The sequence below is a fragment of the Bubalus kerabau genome, chromosome 11, assembly GCF_029407905.1.
Source record: "Bubalus kerabau isolate K-KA32 ecotype Philippines breed swamp buffalo chromosome 11, PCC_UOA_SB_1v2, whole genome shotgun sequence".
In the NCBI taxonomy this organism is placed as follows: Eukaryota; Metazoa; Chordata; class Mammalia; order Artiodactyla; family Bovidae; genus Bubalus; species Bubalus kerabau.
In genome coordinates, this window is record NC_073634.1 from 10,409,640 (window position 1) to 10,431,312 (window position 21,673).

The 21,673-nt window shown below is 42.0% G+C and overlaps 1 protein-coding gene across 2 annotated transcripts in view; it reads left to right on the top strand.

Moving 5' to 3' along the window:
- The window catches only part of SLC9A2 (solute carrier family 9 member A2), a 90,202-nt gene that overhangs the window by 65,757 nt on the left and 2,772 nt on the right, over positions 1-21,673 (top strand). For both annotated transcript variants that reach the window (XM_055539528.1, XM_055539529.1), the window contains exons 6-11: positions 1,119-1,208; positions 1,825-1,895; positions 10,221-10,382; positions 14,709-14,805; positions 18,849-18,980; positions 20,774-20,864. In XM_055539528.1, coding sequence (XP_055395503.1) covers positions 1,119-1,208; positions 1,825-1,895; positions 10,221-10,382; positions 14,709-14,805; positions 18,849-18,980; positions 20,774-20,864 — 643 coding nt within the window. The remainder of the gene's footprint in view (positions 1-1,118; positions 1,209-1,824; positions 1,896-10,220; positions 10,383-14,708; positions 14,806-18,848; positions 18,981-20,773; positions 20,865-21,673) is intronic.

Here is a 21,673-nt window from a genome sequence, read left to right on the forward strand (position 1 = left end):
TTTACTCCTCCAGGTTAATTTTGAACATTTTCTTGACTTCTAAATATTCAAGTTCTGTTTAAAATCATTTGGAACATGTGAATGGAGTTGTATTGCATATACATTGAGATAAAATTGTCATCATCATGGTATTATATAGTGCTATCTAGGAATTGTGTCTTTTTAAAAGTCAAATATTTTCAGTATCCTTTAATTACATTTATAGTTCTCTTTGTAAAGGTTTTGTGCATTTCATAAGTAGGATTATGTATTTCATGCATATGCAGGGAGAGTATATAATTATAATTTTATATATATATATATATATATATTTAGTACAGTATTATGTATAGAATGGGCTTCCTAGGTGGCTCAGTGGTAAAGAATCTACCAGCCAATGCAGGAGACACAGGTTTGATTCCTGGGTCAGGAATATCCCCGGGAGGAGGAAATGGCAACCCACTCCAGTATTCTTGCCTGGAGAATCTCCATGGGCAGAGGAGCCTGGCGGGCCATGGTCCATGGGGTCACAGATTCGGACACAAGTCAGCACAGCAGCACAAGATCTTGTAAGGCTCAGCTCCAGGGTTACCTTTCCACAGAGCCCCCCTTGACCTGCTCCCTGTGTATCCCTCTCTTCCTGCTTCTACTTTGTTAACTGTTTTGTGTGTATCCTTCTCCTCACAAGACGACGTCCTCAAGCTGAGTTTCCTAACTGTCCATCTCTGAGTCCCCGATTCCCAAGCCTCTGACATGGACACCGTAAAAGCTCAATTCAGATTGTTTAACAGGTTAATGAATGAATCATTGAAATGGTTTCTGTGAATAAGACAAGTAGACGATTCCTCTGAACTGGATGAGCCTTTATTATTTCTTAGGATTTTCCTTTTCTTAGAATTCCAGAGCATCACATTTTCAATTTCTTGCATCCTGTCCACATTTTTTTGTAATAGCAGCTTTTGGGACATGGCTCTCTGAAAATATGCCAGTTTTTAAAGAGGAAGGAAAAATGAACAAAATGTTACTTATGCTCCGTTAAGTCTTGGGGGCAGGGTATCTTTTGTTGGTTATCAAGTATTAGGAGGTTACAAGTTATTCTTGAATTTTATATGGTTTTCCTCCCCCCTTCTTTTGTGCAGGGAATAACTATCCGACCACTGGTGGAGTTCCTTGATGTTAAGAGGTCCAATAAGAAGCAGCAAGCTGTCAGTGAGGAAATCCATTGTCGGGTAGGTGTTAATGTAGCAGATCAACTTAAGTGGTCACAGGGAAAATTATGGGATTAAGTCAGACAGCTTGACACCATGGTCTCATTTCCTGAAGAAGAGGTAACTGGCAGAGGGTGATGGGGTGTGGGGGGTGGGCTGAGGAAGAGCTGAATTGAGGGTAGAATGAACATAGCCCCCCATGGAGGCTACACACCTGCAGGAATACAGGGCCAAGGAATCCCCTTTTAGCCCTTACTTCAGCCTGAAATGTTTCTACTGGAAAATTGTGACCATATTTCATAGTTTCCAAAAGTACAAACTATTGTGTTATGAATTCTAATTATCGATATGACAAACATCTCATGAATTGGTTTGAAGATGAATTGTCTTATTTGTTTTCAGTTAAAACTCAAGCAAACCAAAACCAAAAAGTATCAGCATCTTTGAAGTTTAGGCATGATAGAAATAGTAGTAGTATTTCTATTAGAATTCTGTAAATTTCTATAGTTATAATGTCTACACACAGAAATAATCACTATCATTTCTATAAGTAGGAATTAATAATTTCTGTAAATAGAAACAGAAAGGACTGATTTCGGGTAAAAATTAATCAACCAGCTGGCTTTTTCTGTTTTAGTTTTTTGATCACGTGAAGACCGGGATCGAAGATGTTTGTGGTCATTGGGGTCACAACTTTTGGAGAGACAAGTAAGAAGGCTTTAAGTGGCTCTGGATCAGTCTGGGAGCAGGACATACTGACTTGTGTTATTTTTCAAACTTTCAGAGCTTTCCTATTGTGCCATAGTCTGTCCTTTAAGATAAAGTTTGGCTCTCATAGTAGCTTTAACAAGGTAGCAGCTTATTTCTCTCTTATGTAAGTATCAGGTAGGCAGTGTACGGTTAACAGGTGAATTATGCTCCACTGACTCCTCATGGTCCCAAGACCCTTTCTCCACCAGGAACCTCCATTTCCAAGGTTGCCTTTCAGACCAGAAACGGCTGCTGCGGCACTAGCTATTACGTGCACATTCCAGGAAGAAAGAATATGTCCTAGCTTCCTCCTAATCAAAGTTATCAGAGGCCTCACTCACTTCTTCCAGTTGAATCACATGGCCTGGCCTTGCATGACCAGGACTAATTATATGGGCATTTCTCACTGTGGGGGAGGCCGAGGAATGCAGTCTGTTTGGTTTAAAACTGGGGGTTCCATTACTGTCTGTTCTCCCACACATTTGTCAAATGCAGAGCTCCAGAGCACCTGAGGAGATAGATAGACTTGCAAAAATAGCAAGTATTTTTAAAGTTACACTTCTCTGAAAAATTATGTGCATTTACATAGATGTGTGGGCTTCCCAGGTGGCACAGGAGTAAAGAATCTGCGTGCCAATGGGTTTGATCCCTGGTTTGAGAAGATCCCCTGGAGGAAGAAATGGCAACCCACTCCAGTATTCTTGCCTGAAGAATTCCATGGACAAAGAAGCCTGGTGGGCTATAGTCCATGGGATCACAAAGAGTTGGACATGACTGACCATGCACACACACATATAAATGTGTATCTCTCTCTATGTATATATAATTTATGTGCTGGTTTAGTCGCTAAGTTGTGTCTGACTCTTGAGACCCCATGACTGTAGCCTGTCAGGCTGCTCTGTCCATGGATTTTCCAGGCAAGAATACTGGAGTGGGTTGCCCTTTCCTTCTCCAGGGGATCTTCCCAACCTAGGTATCAAACCTGGATCTCCTGCATTGCAGGCAGACTCTTTACTGTCTAAGCTAATATATAATTTATATGTACATATATACATACACACACATATATGTGTGTATCAGTTCACTTCAGTTCAGTCACTCAGTCATGTCTGACTCTTTGCGACCCCATGAATCGCAGCACGCCAGGCCTCCCTGTCCATCACCAACTCCCGGAGTTCACCCAGACTCACGTCCATTGAGTCGGTGATGCCATCCAGCCATCTCATCCTCTGTCGTCCCCTTCTCCTCCTGCCCCCAGTCCCTCCCAGCATCAGAGTCTTTTCCAATGAGTCAACTCTTTGCATGAGGTGGCCAAAGTACTGGAGTTTCAGCTTTAGCATCATTCCTTCCAAAGAACACCCAGGGCTGATCTCCTTCAGAATGGACTGGTTGGATCTCCTTGCAGTCCAAGGGACTCTCAAGAGTCTTCTCCAACACCACAGTTCAAAAGCATCAATTCTTTGGTGCTCAGCTTTCTTCACAGTCCAACTCTCACATCCATACATGACCACAGGAAAAACCATAGCCTTGACTAGACGGACCTTTGTTGCCAAAGTAATGTCTCTGCTTTTGAATATGCTCTCTAGGTTGGTCATAACTTTCCTTCCAAGGAGTAAGCGTCTTTTAATTTCATAGCTGCAGTCACCATCTGCAGTGATTTTGGAGCCCCAAAAAATAAATCTGACACAGTTTACACTGTTTCCCCATCTCTTTCCCATGAAGTGATGGGACCAGATCTTAGTTTTCTGAATGTTGAGCTTTAAGCCAACTTTTTCACTCTCCTCTTTCACTTTCATCAAGAGGCTTTTTAGTTCCTCTTTACTTTCTGCCATAAGGGTGGTGTCATCTGCATATCTGAGGTTTTTGATATTTCTCCCGGCAATCTTGATTCCAGCTTGTGCTTCTCCCAGTCCAGCGTTTCTCATCATGTACTCTGCATAGAAGTTAAATAAGCAGGGTGACAATATACAGCCTTAATGTACTCCTTTTCCTATTTGGAACCAGTCTGTTGTTCCACGTCCAGTTCTAACTGTTGCTTCCTGACCTGCATACAGGTTTCTCAAGAGGCAGGTCAGGTGGTCTGGTATTCCCATCTCTTTCAGAATTTTCCACAGTTTATTGTGATCCACACAGTGTGTATACATGTGTGATATTAAAGATTCAGAACCTTTCTCAAGGACCTTATTGCTGAAATGCAAGTGGTACACTACCAGGCACAATTAGGTGCACACTTTAACATATACTGAAAAACAGACTCACGGGATCAAGAAATAAGGCTTAATTCTAATAGCAGGGTTAGGACCCCTGTGGTACAGAAGCCGCTCCCATGGGCTGGTGGGAGCTGACTGTGTGTATCTAAGTCAATGCCATCCACATTGGTGTCTTGACTCAGCTATGGGGGGAGTGAACTAAGGAACTGACAAATGCTACAAATCATACATGTGTTAAATTTGCTGGCACATCACTGTCTGGGAAAGACTTTTGAAGCAGGGTGTTTCAGCTGGTCCTTGAAGAGAGGCAGACAGGTCCCAAGATATATTTGGTGGATCCCCGTTCAACCTCTTGTCTTTTCTTTCCTAACTTGCAAGCAGATTTCCCGCTCCTTGCAGATTTACATGAAGTTCACCAACCTACCAATGTACATAATTTAACATAAGTACATTTTTGAGTGCTTACTGTTTGCTCACATATTCTGACTTGACAGTGGACTACAAGAGCAATAGAAGCCATAGACTTGGGCCTTTGAATTTTGCAATATAGTAAAGGCAACTAAACAGTCACACAGCAAACGGGGTGTGTGTGCGTGACATCAGTAAGTAATGAGCTATGGAGACTACAAGCGCTGGCACAACCTTCTCGAGCCTGACCACGTTGTTTGCTAATGTACAGAGGCCCCTGGACATAGCCTTCCTTCATAACTAAAGGAAGAATATTTTGTTTGTATGAACAGAGTACTTGATTAGCGAGATGGGAGCACTTAGTAATAAAATAAAGTGAATTAAAATCTCTGCTGTAAAAACATGAAACAAAAGGCCAATTGTCTTGGTGGTATTCACTGTTTTGGAGGCAGGAGGCAGAGCAGAGAACCCTGTTGTAACTCCCTACATCATCTTGCTTTAGGTCTCTGGATGTCTATGCCAAGCCCATGATATAGGCTTTTCTGCCTCTTGTTCTTTGTTGTTGGCATGAAAGTGAGTCACTCAGTCGTGTCCGACTCTTTGCAACCTCATTGACTGTAGCCCGCCAGGCTCCACTGTCCATGAAATTCTCCAGGCAGGAACACTGGAGTGGGGAGCCATTTCTTTCTCTGAGGGATCTTCCTGACTTGGGGGTTGAACCCAGGTCTCCTGCATTGCAGATGGATTCTGTACTTTCTGAGCTACCAGGGAAGCCCCATGCCTTTATCCATCTTCAGCATCCCTTTCAACCCGACCACTTTTATTTCTCTCGCATCGTATCAATCCTTTTCTGAAGTGGTAAGTGAGCACGGTAATCCAGAGCAGTTTGTCCTTTTCCCAAGGGGAGACTGATTTATCCCACTCCCCTGACGTCCAAACAGAAGGAAACATAAATATGGTGCAGGAATGAGGTTGGTTGGCCCTGGGGCAGTGGTAGGTGATGGAAGAGGTGAGCCCTGTGATCATGTGATTTGGTCCAGAAGGTGAAGGACTAGAGAAAGTCTAGCTTCATCCTGCCTTCTAGGCAAAAACACTTCATCTCTATATATGAGTCTGTTCTGGGCAGACATCTGTAAGCTCTGGGCTAATTGGATGATAAATACAAAACATGGTGGAGCCAACCTTGATTCATGTCTGGAAGGTAATATTGCGACATACGTGACACTTTCTCTGCAGTGTACATACTTCACTGAAGAAATTTATGAAGCCTTACATATTTGCATGCATGAAGTTTTCCAGGTAAATACAAATAATTTTCTGGATTGTCAAGCACACTGCACTGCAGGTAGAGTAGAGAAGTTTGTGTGAAGGGATTTGATGCTGACACAGGTCATTCTTGAAATGAGTTCTCAGATCTCATTTCTGGTCTCTACATAATGGTGGACGTTACAAAAATGGCATAAAAAACAAGCAACTGTTTTAGGTGTGTTGGGTATCCTGTTCTTCTCTCTGAAATCCTTTTACTGTAGATTTCTAATGGTCCTTCCAGAGGGTTCTTGAGCCATTTGACCCTTTGAAAATGAAATGAAAGGGTCATGCAGTAAGGATGTTTCTCATGTTTGGCAAAAGTTGTCTGATGATAGTAAAAAAGCCACGTATGTGTAGCTTGGCGTAGAAATGAAAAGTATGGGGATAGAGCAAATAAAGGCTATAAATCCTACGCTGCCTAAATCAGCTGTCACTGTCTTTAATGTTTATTCTTTTTGTGAATCTCTAGTTGGGCTTCCCAGGTGGCACAGTGGTAAACAAGCTACCTGCCAGTGCAGGAGATGTGGATTTGATCCCTGGGTCGGGAAGATCCCCTGGAGTAGAAAATGGCAATCCACTCTAGGATTCTTGCCTGGAGAATGCTATGGACAGAGGAGCCTGGAGGGCTACAGTCCATGAGGTTGCAAAGAGTCGGACGCAGCTGGGCAAAAAAAAAAAAAAAGAAAGAAAACTAAAACAACAACAACAATAATATTAATACAAGTTTGGAAAGGTGTTGTGTTGCTGCCAGGTGTCCTGGTTCAGTGAGCTTCACATGAAATTCAAAATAAACTTGGATAAAAATAGGCCTAGTGTTTTGTGTGGAGGCCAGTCAGTAGCAAAACTCTTTCAAGATAGCTTTCTGCAGTTGTTCTTAGCTCTCCTGTATTTGGAACAAAGGAGTAGTACCATGAATGTAGCTTAACACTGTCCACTTTCATAGCACAGGTGTGCCTATAAACCACCTTGGACTTATAGTGATCACTGTAACACATTAATTTTTTTCTCATCAAATATTTACTGCGCACTGATTCACTTGAACATTGGCATAATAGTTATATACAAACCAACTCAATATTCGACTGCTTACAGGAGCAGTCACTTGTTATAGCTGATTCACGTTGTTGTACAGCAGAAACTAACACAGCATTGTGAAGCAATTATACTCCAATTAAAAAATAAAGAAGAAAAAAAAACCCTCAAAAGCAGAGGGAAAAAATTGTTCAATATTTCACAAAGAACCAAATTCAGGGTGACATATGCAGAAAGCATTCATCTTCTATCACCACAGGAACATGCTGCACAATTGTCTTCAGAATCTATGATGCTGCTTAAGAAAATGTTTTATTTTTGATAGGAAAAAATAAAATGAAATACATTGTCTTTTTGCAGCAGAAAAAGGAAATAAAGTACTTAAGTTAGGAGGCAGAGAGTCAGCTCATCTGGCCAGGTCTTGCTCCAGCTTCAGAGCATCAGTGGGTCCTCGGCTGATCCTGGCCGGCCTTCTCTGATGTAAGTGGGGTCACTTAACTCTGCTTCATGGGACATTCACCTTTGTCCTGGGACCAAGGAGTCACTCCATGTACATCCTTCTCCTGCCATGTGGGAGCGTAAGAAGTGAGCTCCAGTGAGCAAGCCCATTCATAGCCTCTGCTCTCATCATTGTGTCTCCTAACTGCCCATTGACCAAAGCAGGTGACATTATTGATCTCAGTGGCAGGAAGCAAGACTGAGCAGGTCACCTCAGCCATGGTGGAAGGGCATCACCAAGTAACCTGATCTGTTACAGGGTGTGGGTCCAGGGGGGAACTGGACCGGTCTGCCTCTAAGCTTAACAAAGCACCTGGCAGTGTCCTGGACACTGGGAAGACAGGAAAATTGGCAAACAAAACAAAACACGGCCTGCCCATGGATCATTCTAACGCTCAGAGAAGAAAATCAGTAAATAAGCATTGGATAGCATATTAGAAAATGCTGACTGCAACGGAGGAAAATGTGTCTGGGAAGAAGAAGATCAAGTTCTGGAGTGCAATTCTAGTGGGGTAGATAGGAAAGGCTCTTGTGAGAAAATGACCTTCAAGAAAAGACTTAGAGGAGATCTGAGAACAAGCCCTGCAGGTATTTGGGGAAGACTGTTCCTGAATGAAGGAGTAGTAAGTACAGAGACCCCGAGGTGGGAGCAGGGCTGGCACGTTTCTGGGACGGGGCGGCCTCAGAGAGGCTGGACCTGAGTTAGAGCATCACAGCCTTGAGGCAGGCAGCTCCAAGTGGTGTAGGGCCTCCAGGTCATTGTACTTGTACTCAGTGAGAGGCAGAGGAGTTGCGTGGTTTGACTGACTTCTTTTTTATTGAGAATTTTATTTATTTGTTATTTTTGGCAGTGCTGGGTCTTCACTGCTGTGTGGGCTTTCTCTCCTTGCCATGAGTGGGTGCTGCTCTCTCGTTGGTGTGTGAGCTTCTTACCGTGGTGGCCTGTCTTGCTGCAGAGCACGAGATCTAGGTGCAGGGGTTTTAGTGTTCGTAGTTGCAGTGCCTGGGCTCGGTAGTGCCCAAGCCCTACTTGCAGCACACAGGCTTAGCACGGGGGACCTTTTCTGGCCAGGGGTCGAACCCATATCCCCTGCATTGGCAGGTGGATTCTCAACCGCTGGGCCACCAGGGAAGTCGTTGATTTACACTTTAATGGGATCGCTGTGGTATTAGTGGTAAAGAACCTGTTTGCCAGTGCAGGAGACATAAGAGACTCTGGTTCTCTCTCTAGGTCGGGAAGATCCCCTGGGGAAGGGCATGACAACCCACTCCAGTATTCTTGCCTGGAGTATCCCCATGGACAGAAGAGCCTAGTGGGCTACAGTCCATGGGGTTGCAAAGAATTGGACATGACTGAAGCGACTTAGCAGCAGCTGGTTTGCATCAAGGATAGGCTATAGAAACACGGTGGCAGAAGCAGGAAAACCAATTTGGTGCCTGTTGCAATAACCCATTGAGAGATGGTAATGCTCAGGTGGCACTAGTGGTAAGGAACCCACCTGCCAGTGCAGGAGACAGAGGAGACATGGGTCCCATCCCTGGGCTGGGAAGATCCCCTGGAGGAGGGCATGGCAGCCCACTCCAGTATTCTTGCCTGGAGAATCCCATAGACAGAAGAGCCTGGCGGGCTACTGTCCATGGGGTTGCACAGAGTTGGACATGACTAATGCGACTTAGCACGCAATGCTGGGCCCAGGGCGATGGCAGGAGAATGATTAGATATGCGTGTGTGGTAATGGCGGAACCAGCAGATTTTGATAGAGTGGATGTAGAGTATTCGTTTGCCAGGGCTGCTGTCACAAAGTACCACAAGTCCGTGCCTTAAATAGGAGTTTATTTTCTCATAGTTCTAGTGGCTGGATGTCCAAGAATAAGATGTCAGTGAAACTGGTTCCTTTGGAACTGAGAGGGAAGGGTCTCCTCCAGGCATCCTTTCTTGGCTTGTGGACGTCCTTTTTTCTGCTGCTTCACATCGTCTTCTCTGTTTACATGTCTGTATCTGAATTTCCGCTTACAATACACACACCGGTCATATTGGATTCAGGCCCACTAATGACCTCACTTTAACTTAATCAGCTATCGCCAAATGTGGTCACATTGTGAGGTCCTGGGGACCAGGACTGTAACATATGGATTTTGGGGGGAACATAGTTCAGGCTATAATGTGGAATATGAGAGAAGGCAAAGAATCAGAGATGACATCAGGGTTTTTGACCAAATGGAGTTGTCGCTAACTGAAATGGGGCTGACTTGGGAGAAGATCCATTAGAGCATGCCAAGTTTGAGATGTCCAAGTGGAGAAGTTGAGCAGGAGTCTGGATACTCATTTCTGGGGTTTGGGAGAGAAGTTGGAGCTGGAGACACACATTTGGAGTCTTGGGCATGAAAAGTGAAAGTGTTAGTCACTCAGTCATGTCTGGCTCTTTGTGAACCCATGGACTGTAGCCCATCAGGTTCCTCTGTCCATGGAATTCTCCAGGCAAAAATACTGGAGAAGGGCATCCCCTTTTCCAGGGGATCTTCCCTGACCCAGGGATCAAGCTGATGTCTCCTGCATTGGCTGGCAGGTTCTTTACCAATAAGGCCACTTGGGAAGCCCCATTAGATATAAGTGTGTTATGGTTAAAACAAAAATATACTAATATGTGCTCTCTCTATATATTTAGGTATGCACCTACAAAAATAAATACAATGATCAGACTAAGTAAACACTGCTACTATTTTTCCCCCTGGGAGTAGTAGAAATTATTTTATTGGTAAAAACAGATTTTTTTTCTTAATCAGTGTCATGTTAATTAATTGAAGTTTTGATTTTGCTTATTTCCAGGTTTAAGAAGTTTGATGACAAGTACCTGAGGAAGCTTTTGATTCGGGAGAACCAACCCAAGTCAAGCATTGTGTCTTTATACAAAAAGCTTGAAATAAAACATGCCATCGAGATGGCAGAAACTGGGATGATAAGCACTGTTCCTTCTTTTGCATCTTTAAAGTAAGTCCTATTTTGAAAATAGAAGTTAATGTGGCTTCCCAAGTACCTCAGTGGTAAAAGAACCTACCTGCCAGTGCAAGAGAAACAGGTTCAATCCCTGTGTCAGGAAGATCCCCTGGAGGAGGAAATGGCAACCCACTGCAGTATTCTTGCCTGGAAAGTCCCATGGACATAGAAGCCCGGTGGGCTACAGTCCATGAGGTTGCAGAGAGTTGGACTCGACTGAGCATCTGAGCAACTTATTGCTATGTAGGTGTTTATAGTTTTGTGAAACCAGTAATAATAAGAAATTTGACTTATGTCCTAACGTGAGTCCTTAAGACCTCACAGCAGAAAGAGCTACTGGTTAAAATGTGAAAACCTGGTAGTGTGTCCTTTATTTTCTATTATGTCATGTCACGTCATGTTGTGTTATTGTAGAATGGACCAGTCAGAAAGTACCTGGTCATGTTTAGGATGATTACGTATTTATTGTCTTTGCTTTGGACAGTTCAGTGTGTTCTGAAAGTAAAGCCTCCTTAGCAAGCATTTTGAAATGGAATAGTTTAAGGTGTGTTACGATTTGCAGTTATAAAGATGCATGGAATTACATAGCTATTTGCTCATGGATTATTCACAGAGTCATAATTTAAGGCTTGGAAAGAACATTTAGTGGCGATCTCGTGCAGAGGTGCTCAACACAGGCTGTACATTGGAAATACTGTAGGAGCATTTCAATAACACACATGCCTGGGCCCCACCCAGACCAATAAAATCAGGCTCTTTGCTGTTGAGGCTCAGGTATAGGTTTTTTATATATAAGTGATGTGTATGAACCTAGACCCTGTTATACAGAATGAAGTTAAGTTAGAGAAAAACAAATATCGCATATTAGCCTGTATATATGGAATCTAGAAAAATGGTAGTGATGAATCTATTTGCAGGTCAGGAATAGAGATGCCAATGTAGAGAATGGGCTTGTGACTACAGAGGGGGCAGCAGCGGGTGGGATGAATTGAGAGAGTAGCTCTGACTATATACATGACCATGTACAAAATAGATAGCTGGCGGGAAGCTGCTGTGTAGCACAGGGAGCTCAGCTTGGTGCTCTGTGATGACCTAGAGGGGTGGTATATGAGGTGGTGAGAGGGAGGTCCAAGAGGGAGGGGATATATGTACACATATAGCTGATTCACGATTTTGTACAGCAGAAACTCACACAACATTGTAAAGCAATTATATTCTAATAAAAAAATATATAAACTTATAGAAGTTTATACTAAGGAATCCGGTATTGAGATGCATTGACCTAGTCTGTCTCCCCAAATTTAAAAACGAGAAGATGAATACCCAGGATGTAAAGTGACTTAAACACTTATAGCAAATCCATAGCAGAATAATAAGTACTGTCAGCAAATTAGCAAATGAGTTTATCACTCATTTGCTAATTTTGTAAGCATCATTCCTCCTCTACATGACAAATTTCAGGTTACAATGATTTCTTCTTTCATTGATGAGCTTAAAGCTTGTTTCAGCAAAGTGTCACCTAAATTAAAATGCTAGCTATGGAAGGGTTGAAATGAAAGAAACTCCAAATCACACCCAACCATATAAACTGTGATTTTCACTAGGATGATAGTCCCCTATAAAAATTATTGTAGTTTACACAATCCAGAATAAAAAGTAGTAGTGGTCAGGATGACTCAGAAATAAAGGTATTATATTGCACTGGAAATGGTGGTTATTGAGCAGAATGACTGATTTATAGTCCCAGCTCTGCAAATAACCCACTGTGTGACCTTAAGCGGGTCCATCTGTTTCCCTGAGATTGAGTTTCTTCACGTAGAAAATGGGGCTATACTTGATCCTTGAAGTTTACTCCAGGTTCACCATTTATGATCTTTCTTAGGCACTGTTCCTTTTGTGGGTGCAGCACAAAATAATTCAACTATCCAGCTTCTCAAAAGGGAGTCATTGACTTCGTGGTCATAGAAGAAGGAAATCTCAGCTTTACCTCTGTTCACAGTTCATCTTGAAGCCAGTCGAAAGTGGAGTAAAGGCAAAGGTTTAGGGTTAGGGAAGGGGGTAACAAAAATTGATGGATAGTTACATATCATTTACATTGGTAAATGATTGCCATGTTCACCATTCCACCTCTTCTGAAGTGTTTTCTTTGGAGGAGGATAGAAGCGAAAAAGACAGGCAGTAAGGCATCATATTTCTGGCAATAATGAACTGAGTCCAGACCAAACTACTAAGAAAACTAGAGGAAAAGGACAAAACATATTTTAAATATCTGCTGGAAAGCTGGACAGTATCCATACAGTGAGGAATTTCTTGGCTAGAAGTCAAAAAAGAGGGAAGTTCAAGAGGATAGAACTGGCATTTATTGCTATTTTCTGTCTGGAATTTGGAGAACCTGTCTTAAGAGTCTAAAAAGCTAAAACAGGGTTTTTGACAGACTAATTGGTCTTAGAGAATAAAATTAGAATTCAGAACCTACCAAGAAGGAGGACCATTTGTATGTACTCAGCTATAGGTTTTTACTTCAAAATCCTACAACTTAACCCTCAAGGGAAAGAAGCCCAGCCTAGAATTATCGCAATTCTTGATTGTTTAAATCATCAGAGACTGAAATTGCCTCTATCTCAGCTGCTCAAGAGAAGTAAGTTTAAATCTTCTCTGGAAGAAAATAAGATTGTAAAGAGTATCCCCATGATTAAAGTATCCCCATGATTGTTTTATATATGTCTAATACTCAATCCAAAATAACCAAGCATATGAGTAGACAGGAAATGTGACTGAAAAAACACTGAGAAACAATCAACAAAATATAAAATAATAGTCGACACAAAAGGGATTCAGATCATTGAATTGTCAGCCAGGGACTTTAAAACAGAAATAAAAACATGTTTAAGGAAAGAAAGTGGCATTGACACTTTTGGCATTGTCATGGAGATTATATAAACAAAAAAGACCAAAGGGAAGTATTTGAGCTGAAAATAAAGTAACTAAATTTAGGATCTCATTTGACAGCTATCAAAGCAGACTAGATAAAGTTGAAGAGAAAAGGAATTAATTGAAAGATAGGACAGAAGAAAGACCAGGATGAAAAACAGTATAAAAAAAAAAGATGAAAAAGAAAGTGAGAAATATATGGGATAGATTCATATATACTGAAAAGCTCCAGAAGGAGATGAGAGAGAAATTGGTAGAAGCAATGTCTTAAGGAATATTTACTGAGGATCTCCCCAAACAGATAAAAGACATGAATTCTGACAGCCTCAAGCAGATTAGATAAGGAGAGAACCAAATGTAGATACAGGTTCATAAAACTGCTGAAAGTAAAAAAAAAAAAAAAAAAAAAAAACAGAGAAAATCTTAAACATACTCAGAGGAGAAAAAAAGAGACCTATTTTCTTCAAAAGAGAAAAAACCTGACCACTGATTTTTCAATAAAACCAGTGGACACTATTGGTAGCTTCAAAATTCTCAAAAAATGTAACTGAACCTAGAATTCCATATCCTGCTAAAATATCCTTTAAAAAAGTAGAATTAAAACTTAGGAACTTCTTGCACTTGGGAACCCTAGACAGCACTTCAGAACTATACTTGGGAACCATTTAAAACAACAGGATCACCAATAAAAAGCACAAAAATGTGAAGAACATTCCACTAGGTGGTGAAAAGGACATTTTTTTTTTAACAGCATAAACACAGAGATTAAGAGGCAAAGGGTTGACATATTTGGCCTCATTTGGAAACCTGCGTGCAAGGTTTCGAAACCTTGCAAACCTCAGTTTGCAAGTGTCTGAGACTGACTGGGACAGTACCCTGAGTACTGGTAATGTGTTTTTAAATAAATTGTAGCAAGTCAGTGAATTTGCAAATATGGACTCCCTGAACAAAGAGGACCAACTGTATGAACATGCATAGTATAAATGATGTCTTTGTAAATATTTCTAATGAGGTATTTAAAAAAATAGAGCCATAATAGTAAAATTCAGCTAATTAAGTTTTGTGGGAATATAACAATCCTATGCTACTTTATTTATGGAGCATTAGAAATAATAAAGTGATAGCATTGCAAGCTACTCTAGTCTTTCCTCTTTAAATAGTTGCATGAACAGACTGAAAAAACTGGTGCATGATTAAACTTATGTGAATGATTTTGACACTGAAATAAATGTTTTAGATTTTTTGAATTATTTTAAACTACTAAATAATTCCTAAGTTTTATTCATTAAGTTTCTTCTTCTTAAATGATGGTATTACGTCTCTAAGGAAGAACATAAATGAATTTAATACTTGTTGAATAGTAAAATGTGTTTTCTTAAACGTTCACAGTGACTGCCGTGAAGAAAAAGTAAGGAAGCTCACACCTGGTGAAATGGATGAAATCCGAGAAATATTGTCAAGAAATCTCTATCAGATCCGTCAGCGAGTAAGATTTATTTATCAAAATATGTCCTTGCCTTTGGAGGAGGAAATGGCAACCCGCTCCAATATTCTTGCATGGAGAATCCCATGGGCAGAGGAGCCTGCGGGGCTATAGTCCATGGGGTTGCAAAGAGTTGGACACGATTGAGTGACTGAGCACGTACATACTTGCCTTTGGTTAAAAATGTACCTGCAGACTTGACGCTGTTCAGTTACAGGGGCCGTTGCCACCATCGTGCCAGCCTCTGCAGGTCCCACACCAGGTACTTCCTTCCCTCAGACCCTCCACCCCCCAGGGGCCTGTCCCGTTAGCATACAGCTCTCCTCCCAGACACCTTGGTCAAGGTTGGAGGCTGGAATCCCGGGGAGGTAAGAGTTCCGCTACCAAAGACTTGGAGATAAAAACATGTGTTATCTAATGGTGAAGAAAGTAAATTGATTGCTCTTTAAACTTTTTGAATGAAATAGCTTTATCACTTAGAAGACTTTTCAAAATGTATGTAACCTTCTTCATTGTTTGTAGAGTGCAACCATTTCTTCCTTTGCTGTATCTTCTGAGCCACTTCTTTCAACCCATTTCCATCATGGAGCCTCATTCTCATAGTTTGCTAATAATACAGCTGACACTTAGTGTGTGTGGTTTGCCAGCCCCCATTTCAGTGTGTTCTGTGTCTTAACTCTTCATCCTCCAGCAAGTGGTGTTACTATTGTCTCCATTTTATAGATGAAGAAACTGAGGCACAATGAGGTGACCTGGTACATGGACGCAGTGCTTGTCAGGGATCCTGGTCACTCACATCAAGGGCTTTAATGGAGCTTCTTAGCTGACTTCACAGCCCATCCCATTCCATCTGACATCACGGCAGTTCCACTCTTTTCTTAAAGTTCTTTTTATTTATAGAAAGTATTTTTTCAGTCGTTCTTGAATTCAATATTGTTTCTGTTGTTTATGTTCTGGCTTGTGGGCCTGGAGGCATATGGGAATCTTAGGTCCCCAACCAGGGATTGAACCCACACCCCTTGGATTGGGAGGCGAAGTCTTAACCACTGGACTACCAGAGATGTCCCTTAAAGCCTCTTTTAATAAAGCATCTTTCCATTTAAAATGAGACAAAACAGTTGTGGCTTCCAGGCTCAACTGTTCTTTCAGCCTTTGGGATCTGTATTCAGGTTCCCCCTTATCCAGCTGAGCTACCACCCGCCCCTCACCCACCCAACCCATGCACCCACAGAGCTATGGGTCTGGATTCATTCCTCAGACTGTGTTGCTGTCTTCTGCATCTCCACTTGAAATGCCCCACTCCTTCCTGTCAGTTGATCCATATTCTCCGATTTTTAAGGTTTCCTCAGCACCCTCTAAATTATTCCTCGGCCTGTCTTTGAATGGGCTGTATCTTAGAGCTCCTACATACCACATCATCTTAGCATTTCTTTTCACAATTTCATATTATTTTGTTAGTTTCACATGCTCAACTAGATAGCAGGAAATGAGTGTGGTTCTGTGGTACTTCTGTTTATCTCTACTAGATCTGATATGTTATTTAGTCACTATGTTGTGTCCGACTCTTTGTGATCCCATGGACTGTAGCCCGCCAGGCTGCTCTGTCCATGGGATTTCCCAGGCAAGAACACTGGAGTGGGTTGCCATTTCCTTCTCCAGGGAATATTCCTGACCCAGGAATCAAGCCCTTGTCTCCTGTATTGGCAGGTGGATTCTTTACCACTGAGTCACCTGGGAAACCCAGGTCTGATACAGTTCTGGGGATAAGCATATTCCCAAGAAGTATGCATTAATTCTATCAGAAAATGAACTTAATTACTGACTATAGTTTATTTTAGGATATGGATTTCTATATAGCTTGTAGCTATACTTCTCCAAGCCAGGCTTCAACAGTACATGAACCGTGAACTTCCAGACGTTCAAGCTGGATTTAGAAAAGGCAGAGGAACCAGAGATCAAATTGCCAACATCTGCTGGATCACTGAAAAAGCAAGAGAGTTCCAGAAAAACCTTCTACCTCTGCTTTATTGACTATGCCAAAGGCTTTGACTGTGTGGATCACAATAAACTGTGGAAAATTCTTCAAGAGATGGGAATACCAGACTACCTGACCTGCCTCTTGAGAAATCTGTGTGCAGATTCAGGAAGCAATAGACCTGGACATGGAACAACAGATTGATTCCAAATCAGGAAAAGAGTATGCCAAGGCTGTATACTGTCACCCTGCTTATTTAACTTATATGCAGAGTACATCATAAGAAACGCTGGGCTGAATGAAGCACAAGCTGGAATCAAGATTGCCGGGAGAAGTATCAATAACCTCAGATATGCAGATGATTCCACCCTTATGGCAGAAATTGAAGAAGAATTAAAGAGCCTCTTGATGAAAGTGAAAGAGGAGAGTGAAAAAGTTGGCTTAAAGCTCAGCATTCAGAAATCTAAGATCATGGCATCTGGTCCCATCACTTCATGGCAAATAGATGGGGAAACAGTGGAAACAGTGTCAGACTTTATTTTTGGGGGCTCCAAAATCACTGCAGATGGTGATTGCAGCCATGACATTAAAAGATGCTTGCTGCTGGAAGAAACGTTCTGACCAACTAGACAGCATATTAAAAAACAGAGACATTACTTTGCCAACAAAGGTCCGTCTAGTCAAGGCTATGGTTTTTCCAGTAGTCCTGTATGGATGTGAAAGTTGTACTATAAAGAAAGCTGAGCGCCGAAGAATTGATGCTTTTGAACTGTGGTGTTGGAGAAGACTCTTGAGAGTCCCTTGTACTGCAAGCAGATCCAACCAGTCCATTCTAAAGGAAATCAGTCCTGAATATTCATTCAAAGGACTGATGCTGAAGCTGAAACTCCAATACTTTGGCCACCTAATGCCAAGAGCTGACTCACTGGAAAAGACCCTGATGCTGAGAAAGATTGAAGGCAGGAGGAGAAGGGGACAACAGAGGATGAGATGGTTGGATGGCATCACCTACTCAGTGTACATGAGTTTGAGTAAACTCCGGGAGTTGGTGATGGACAGGGAGGCCTGGCGTGCTGCGGTCCATGGGGTCGCAAAGAGTCAGACACGACTGAGCGACTGAACTGACTGATAGCTTATAGAACTAAAAATGTATACCCTGGACAGCCCCACTTTATGTTGTGTGGCTTCAAATATTAGGATATGATTATTGCTGGTGGAGACAGCCACTTTTCTCAATTTGAAAAGAAACGCTCTTAAGTTAATTAGAGGGTCATAGCACCACCAAGTGGCCCAAAGTGGTTGGTTTTCCTACCAGTCTTTACTATCAGTAGAGAATGTATGAATTTTTTTTTTTCCCCAGCTGCTACTGATGAGTAAATACGTATAAGGTACTTCAAAGAAGTCAAGGATGCTTGTTGAATTCAATCATTTTCCGATTTATAAAGATCATACTTTTCAATGAAAAGTATGCACTGACTTTTACTAAAACATGAGTTTTTTTTTTTCCCCATAAGTAGAGAATTTTATTTGGTTCAATCAAACACAGTTATTGAATATATGTGGGGCTTCCTAGGTGATGCAGTAGTAAAGAATCCACCTGCCAATGTAGGAGACATGAGAGACATGAGTTTGATCCCTGGGTTGGGAAGATCCCCTGGAGAAGGAAATGGCAACCAGCTCCAGTAGTCTTGCCTGGACAATCCCCATGGACAGAGGAGCCTGGTGGGCCTCAGTCCAGAGGGTCACAAACAGTTGGACAATGACTGAGCGAGTAACAACACATAACAACACAACCTGAAATTACTACCGTTGTTACCCAAATTTGTTACCAAATTTGAGATTTGATAGACCATGAATTCTTTCAAAATTCATGAATATTAATCACCTTTGAATGTTAACAAAATTTGAAAGAGTGTTAACTTCTATTCCACACCCCCCCCCTGCCCACCCTCTGTACATTCATCGTTAAATATCTCTTCAAGGTGCAAAGCCAAACAAATGTAGTGAAGCGCTGGAACTTCCGCGCAGTGATCAGCGTTTTAGTAAAATGTCACTGGCTTCTTCATTTCAGACCTTGTCCTACAACCGACACAATCTGACGGCGGACACAAGTGAGAGGCAGGCCAAGGAGATCCTGATCCGCCGGCGGCACAGCCTCCGCGAGAGCATTCGGAAGGACAGCAGCTTGAACCGGGAGCACAGGGTAAGGGGCTTCTCGCCCCTGGGACGCGGCCGGCTCCATCGGCAGAGCCCGCAGCCATCCCGGGGGAGCTGGTGACAGGACGGGGCTGTGCGGGGCTGGCCCGCAGGAATCCTGGGAGGGAGCCCATGGTAACTCCTTTCCAGATGTTTCTGAAACACCTGTCCTGTTTCAGACGCTGTCCGGGCACTTGGAATACGTTGGTGAACAAAACTACAAAGCTCCCTTCCCTGGTGGAATTCACGTTCTAGTGGGGAGAAGCCCACCAGGAACGGACCAAATAAGGAAATTGTTGGGTTAGAGGCGATACATGCTGTGGACAAAATAAGCCAGAAAGGGCTGAGGAGGGAGGTTTGGGAAGACAGGGAAGGCTCAGGCAGTGTGCAGCGTTAAACTGACTGGAGGGGTCAGACTTCATTTGGCGAGTCACGGTTGTTCTCTCCATGGAGAGGGTGCAGCCTGAAGGTGAGCCAGTCAGTGTGAGTAGAAACTTCCAGAAGGCCCTGTGTCTGTGTCGGGAGAGTTTCAGATGCTGTGTGCTCAGCACTCCACTTGGTCCAGGGCCCTGTCCTAGATAAGGAAGCTACTTTCAAAGGCTATTCTGGGACTTCCCTGGTGGCACAATGGATAAGAATCCACCTACTGATGCAGGGGACGCAGGTTCGATCCCTGGTCTGGGAAGATTCCACGTGCCACGGAGCAGCTAAGCCCATGAGCCACAGCTGCTGAGCCTGAGTACTCTAGAGCCTGTACTCAGAAGCAAGAGAAGCCCATGCACTGCAGCAGAGTAGTCCTTGCTCTCTGCAGCTAGAGAAACCCCCACAAGCAGCAACGAAGACCCAGAATAGCCAAAAGTAAATGATTTTTTAAAAACTATATTGTAATTAATATAGCACGCACTGCATCTCATTGTTAATAATGATCTGTATTGCATTGTTAGAGATCAAAATGGTTATGTCTGAACAGTATTACATTTTATGTGTGAAATGTGGCAGCAAAAGTTAAAAGTTAAAGAAACTAGAGGGAAGGATATCTAAAGAAGAGGGGATGTATGTATACATATGACCTTGTTGTACATTTTGTTGTACAGAAGAAACCAACAACATTGTAAAGCAACTAAACTCCAATAGAAATTAATAGAAAACAGAAGAAAAAAATTTAAAGACACTAGAGACTGTGGAGAAGGAAATGTCAACCCACTCCAGTGTTCTTGCCTGGAGAATCCCAGGGATGGGGGAGCCTGCTGGGCTGCCGCCTATGGGGTCGCACAGAGTCGGTCGGACACGATTGAAGCGACTTAGCAGCAGCAGCAGCAGCAGAGGCTGTGGCATTGGAAATGCCAGCAAGTTAGCTATAGTGATATTTTTAATTCTGTCATTTTCAAGATTTATTAAAGTGAATACAACTTAAACATGCTACATTTTTCATATCTTCCTCCCTATATATGTAGGTCCTAAGTCTTTTTTTAGTAATGCTCTTATAAGTGGATGTTTCTATAGCTTTTCTTTAAGAAAAGCCAGAGGTTTTCATATCCTGTTCCAAGGGTCCCAGTTTATTTGTTTTCCTTAATAGTACTGATTTCTGTGATATTTTAAAAGAGGCTTTCCTCATTTTAAGTCAAATGATTATCACTTGGAACTTTATTCCCCATCCTTAGAGTTCCTCACCCAGTAGTTTTGGAATCAAGACCTAAGATTTTAATTTTTAACACCAAGATTTGCTGTAGAATTGTAAACTTCTAACATACAATAAATGGCGTGACACCTAAATAAGGTTTTCTATTATTTTTTTGACAGGCTTCCACTTCAACCTCCCGATATTTATCCTTACCCAAAAATACAAAGCTTCCAGAAAAGCTACAGAAGAAAAAGAATGTTTCTAATGCAGGTAATGAAGGAAGTTGGAGCAAAAAGACTTTAAACTTATTTATCGATGTTTATAAAATAGAAAACTTTTCCATGTTTTCTTCTTTATTAAAGACAATGAGTTCGGTCATTTGCAAACATAATGACATGGTGACCTTTATTAGTGTTGCATCCTTTTGGAATAGAGTTGGGTGCACGCTGTATGTAATTTAGTTTTATCCCATAATGATTCTGTCTGACATAGCAAAAGGAAATATTGTCACTGTGTGATTGGTGAACAGTAAATAGAAAGTTGTCCATCTTCAAAGGTTTACATTGAATTCTGTAATTCTTACTATATTTCTAATTTAAATGTTCATAATTTTAATATATTTTCATAAAGGCAACCATATAATTGACTTCCAGCTCTCTTTATTAAAGCTTTACATGAAGGCTAATATCTCTTTATTTGATGGTAATCTATATGTAGACTTCAAGCCATACTGGTGTTTTGACCATTTTATGAAAATATAAAGGAAATAAGCCTGCGCATGAGATTGTAGATCAGGACAAGAATCTGCATCATAGCAGCTAATTATTGATCTGTCTACTGTGTGCCAGACACTGAGCTGAGCAGTCCAGGACAGTTTGGATGGGGCAAGTGGGCAGGCAACTGCTGCCAAATTGTCTGTTTGGCATTCAGCAGGAGGCTCAGTGGTAAAAAAAAATCCACCTGCCAAAGTAGAAGACACGGGTTCGAACCCTGGGTTGGGAAGATCCCCTGGAGAAGGAAATGGCAACCCACTCCAGTATTCTTGCCTGGAGAATCCCATGGACAAAGGAGCCTGCTTG